The 5,000-nt window shown below is 24.6% G+C and overlaps 1 protein-coding gene across 1 annotated transcript in view; it reads right to left on the reverse strand.

Annotated features, from left to right (window-relative positions):
- Positions 1 to 4,525, reverse strand: part of LOC122246607 (uncharacterized) — a 27,285-nt gene extending 22,760 nt beyond the window's left edge. Inside the window, exon 1 of the mRNA XM_086540260.1 lies at positions 4,388 to 4,525. Coding sequence (XP_086396386.1) covers positions 4,388 to 4,525 — 138 coding nt within the window. The remainder of the gene's footprint in view (positions 1 to 4,387) is intronic.
- Positions 4,526 to 5,000: the final 475 nt, after the last annotated feature.

A 5,000-nucleotide genomic window follows, 5' to 3' on the forward strand; every position in this document is an offset into this window, starting at 1 on the left:
ACAATAATGATAATGTTAATAATCATAATTCCATTAACAACAATAATGATATTAATGATGATAATGATCATAATAATAACAGCAATGAAAATACGGATCACATGATAATAACGGGGATGATACGAATAATGATAATAATAGTAATAATAATAATAATAATAATAACGCTGATAAAAAACAATAACAATACCAATAATGATGATAATAGTAATAACAATGATAATTACGACAATCATAATAATGACGATAATAATGGTGACAATAATGATGATAATGATAATAATGATAATAATAATATCAATAACAATAATTGGGATAGTAGTGGAAATGATGATGATAAAAGTAATAATAATAATGATAATGTTAACAAGAGTGATAGAAATAATAGTGATGATACAAATAATAATACCAGTGGGGATAGATATGATGTAATTAAAGAAATTATGATTATAACAACACTAATTACAATGACAGTGATCTGAATAATGATGATAATGATAATAAAAATAATAAGGAGGATATTAATAATGACGATAATAATGATAATGATGATGACAATATTAGTCATCATCATTATAATCATTATCATATTGATAATAATAACAGTAGTGATATCACTAATGATAATCCTAATGTTAATTATAATAATGACAACAACAATGATAATGAAGATATTGATGATGAAAGCAATATTGATCATGAAAATCAATAATAACGATGATAATGATACAAATAATATAAATATTACTAATGATGATGATAAAGATGATAATGATAACAATGATATCAATGATGATAATGATATCAATAATAGTAATATTAATTCTAATAATGATATAATTATAAAATGAACAATGATAACAATAATTATGAATATAACAATAACAGTTATGATAATAATGTAGATAATAACGATGATGAATACGATGATAATGTCGATAACGATAATTATGATGATAATAACAAGAATAGCATAGCAATAGTAGTGAGGATGATAGTAATCATGATAATGATTACAATTATAATGATTAGTGTAAGGACAATGAAAGAGATAATCATAATCATGAGACTTTACTCAAAATTATTATTATGCTAATAATTAGGATAATGAAAAGGCAATAATGATAATGATAATAATAATGATGATAATAATAATAATATTGATTATAATAATAATAATATTGATTATAATAATAATAATAATGATAATAATGATAATGATAATAATAATAATAATAAAAATAATGATAATAATAATAAGAAGAAGAAGAATGATAATAACAGCAATGATGATAATTATAATGACGATAATAATAGATGTGATGATAATGAGATGATAATGATAACAATGAATATGATAATGATAATAATTATATCAATGCTAATAATGATGATAATGATAATCGTGATAAAATAAGGATAATGGTGATGATATTAATAATAATTACAATGGTAAAGATAGTAATAATGATAATGAGGATAACAATAATAAAAAGAACAACAATGACGATAATGATGATGATGATAGCAATAATTATCATAATAAGACCTTTTTTCATGATCTAGATAATGATAATAACAGTGATGATAATGATAACAATAACAATATCAATTAATATCAATAGCAATGATGATGATAATAACGATGATGATGATAATAATGATAATGATAATTATAAAAATGATAATAATGATAATAATAATGATAATGATAATAATGATAATAATATTAATGATGATAACAATAATGATAATGATTCGAATGATGAAAATGAGTATAACAATGCTGATGATAAAGATAATTATAATTATGATAATGATAATAATCATAATTATGATAATGATAATAATGATGTAACAATAATAATGGTGATAATAATCATGAAAAATGATTATCATAATGATAACCATGGTAAAATAATTATTTATAATGATAATAATGACAATGATAATAATAATGATTAGAATGATAATACGAATAATAACAATAATAATGATAATGATAATAATAGTAATGATAATAATAGTAATGATAATAATAGTAATGATAATAATAGTAATGATAATAATTATTATAACAACAACAATAATAATGATAATAATAACAATAATGACGTTATGAAATAATAGTGATAATGATCATGATACTTATAATGATAATAATGATAGTGATAATGAAAATCATAATCATACTAATAATGATGATGATGATAATGATAACAATAAGGATAATAACAATGATAATGAATATGATAGTAATGATGATGATGATGTGATGGTAATGATAATGATGGTGATGATGATGATGATGATGATGATGATGATGATGATGATGACGATGATGGTAATAATTATAATAATAACAATAATAATAATGATAATAATAATAATTATAACAATAATTATAATAACAATAATAATGATAATAATAATAATAATAATAATAATAATAATAATAATAACAATAATAATAATAATGATAATAATAATAATAATAATAGTAATAACAATAATAATAATAATGATAATAATAATAATAATAATAATAATAATAATAATAATAATAATAATAATGATGATGATAGTAATAATAATAATAATAATAATAATAATAATAATAATAATGATAAAAATAATAACAATAACAATAATAATGATGATGATAATGATAATAATAATGAAAATAATAATGATAATACTCATGGTAATATCAATGATGATAATGATATTGATAAAGATTGCAATCATAATAGTAACAATAATAATGAAAATAATGAAGATTAATATGATAATAGTGATAATAACAATAACAACAGCAACAACAACAATAATAATTATAATTATAATAATAGCAATAAAAAAATATGATAGTAAAGATAAAAATTATGGTAACAATAGTAAATATCAACAATAATAACGTGCTTAATAATAATAATAATAATAATAATGATAATTAAAATGATAGTAATAATAATAAGAATAATAATTAGAATAATAATAATAATAATAATAATAATAATAATGATAATAATAATGACAATAGTAATGATAAAAATGAAGATGATAACGATATTAATGATAATGATAATTATGTTGATGATGATGATGATGACGATGATGATGATGATGATGGTGGTGATGATGATGATGATGATGGTGGTGGTAGTGGTGGTGATGATGATGGTGGTGGTGATGGTGATGATGATGATAATGACAATAATAATGATGATGATCACGATGTCACTGATAAGGATAATTATGATGATAACAGTAATAAACATCAGTAATGATAATAATAATGATAATAAAGATAATGACAGTGAGGAGGAGGTGGAGTAAGAGGATGGTGGTTGTGGAAATGATGATGGTTATATGACAATGATAATGATTATGATAATGATAACGATAATGGTAATAACAATAATGATAGTGATTATTTTTTTTCATCATCTTCATTATCATCATCATACCTATGTTTTTTATCATCAATATCATGATCATTATCATTATTACTGTCATCATTACGAACATTACTATTACTGCTACTATTTTGTATTATTACAGTTATTACTGATTATTTTTATTATTAGCATTATTACTGTGATGACGGTAATGATGCTAATAATAATGTTACTGCTATTTTTCAATATTTGCCATTTTGAACAGTTCCATCTTTACTTCGGCGTCGTTCATCAACACACATCACAATCACCAAACATTTTTTTTTTAATTGCATTTGTTATATAATGATTGCAGTGCCATTCTATAATGTATATAACGGCATCTCTACAAGAACCCAAACTTAATTCCTCTCCTCCACCCCTGTGTTGCAAGCGTTTCCAAGAACAACCATGCAACAAGTTATGGATTTGGGTCATTGACGAAAGAAGCAATATCAACTAAGACTTTTATCAATTATGATCAAGTCCCTCTTGTAATACATCTATGGTATGACAAAGCTCTCAATGTTTTAGGGGGGAAATATTCCATGCATGTGTATAGTGTCGGAATCTATAGTAACAATACGTTAGGTAAGTTACATAATGTTATGAAGAGATGTATGGGTTAAATAAATATTCGTGTTGATTATCTTGCAAGTTTCTTCCTTTTAAAATCACGTGCTACTTACCCTACACGGTTGATTTGGACAGGTAAGTAACTCGAACAAGCCGTACATACAAACCACTAGCCACAAACAACCACTTGTGATTGGTTACCATAGAGAATAATTAAACAAAAAGAAAGGCCTTCACTCGACGTAACGACTGAACCACCAAAACGAGTGTGGTTATTCCCGCGCATTTTCCCCCCTACGACGGTATGAAGCGCCACTTTCATATACAACAGAAAAAAATACTTCTAAAGAATTAGATACTGTTCCACTCACACTAACTAACACGGGGTAAGTAGGCAGTTTCCAGCAAAGTGCCAGAGCCACGACTGAGGGTCGAGAGTGCCAGAGTAAACAATGTTGTGGCACCAGCGTAGTCAGGCAACCACTCGGCACTGCTTCTCGAACGTCCATCGCGTGAAAAGAGATTTGGAGATAGATACTTTTTTACAAGGTAATTGGTGAAAGCCTTGACATGAGATTCAAATGCATATGTGTGTGTGTGTGTGTGTGTGTGTGTATGTGTATGTGTATGTGTATGTGTATGTGTATGTGTATGTGTAAGTGTATGTGTATGTGTATGTGTGTGTGTGTGTGTGTGTGTGTGTGTGTGTGTGTGTGTGTGTGTAGCTGTGTGTGTGTGTGATGTGTGTTTCTCTTTTTTTTTCTCTTTTTTTTCTTTTTTGATAAGGCAGTTGATATATAAATGATTGATGTGATGCAAAAGAAATGCCATTCAACTGCATTTATTCAAGAACTGATATACATTATTAACATAAAAAGATAAGAAAGAAAGTAAGAAAAGTCTTCAAGTCAAAACTTCAAGATATTCTTCATTATCTTGAAAGCAGATGGTATTGAAATTAATAGAAAAACAAGAAAAATACTG

The sequence above is a fragment of the Penaeus japonicus genome, unplaced genomic scaffold (genome assembly GCF_977035675.1).
Source record: "Penaeus japonicus unplaced genomic scaffold, GWHDUDI00000001_assembly GWHDUDI00000009, whole genome shotgun sequence".
NCBI lineage: Eukaryota > Metazoa > Arthropoda > Malacostraca > Decapoda > Penaeidae > Penaeus > Penaeus japonicus.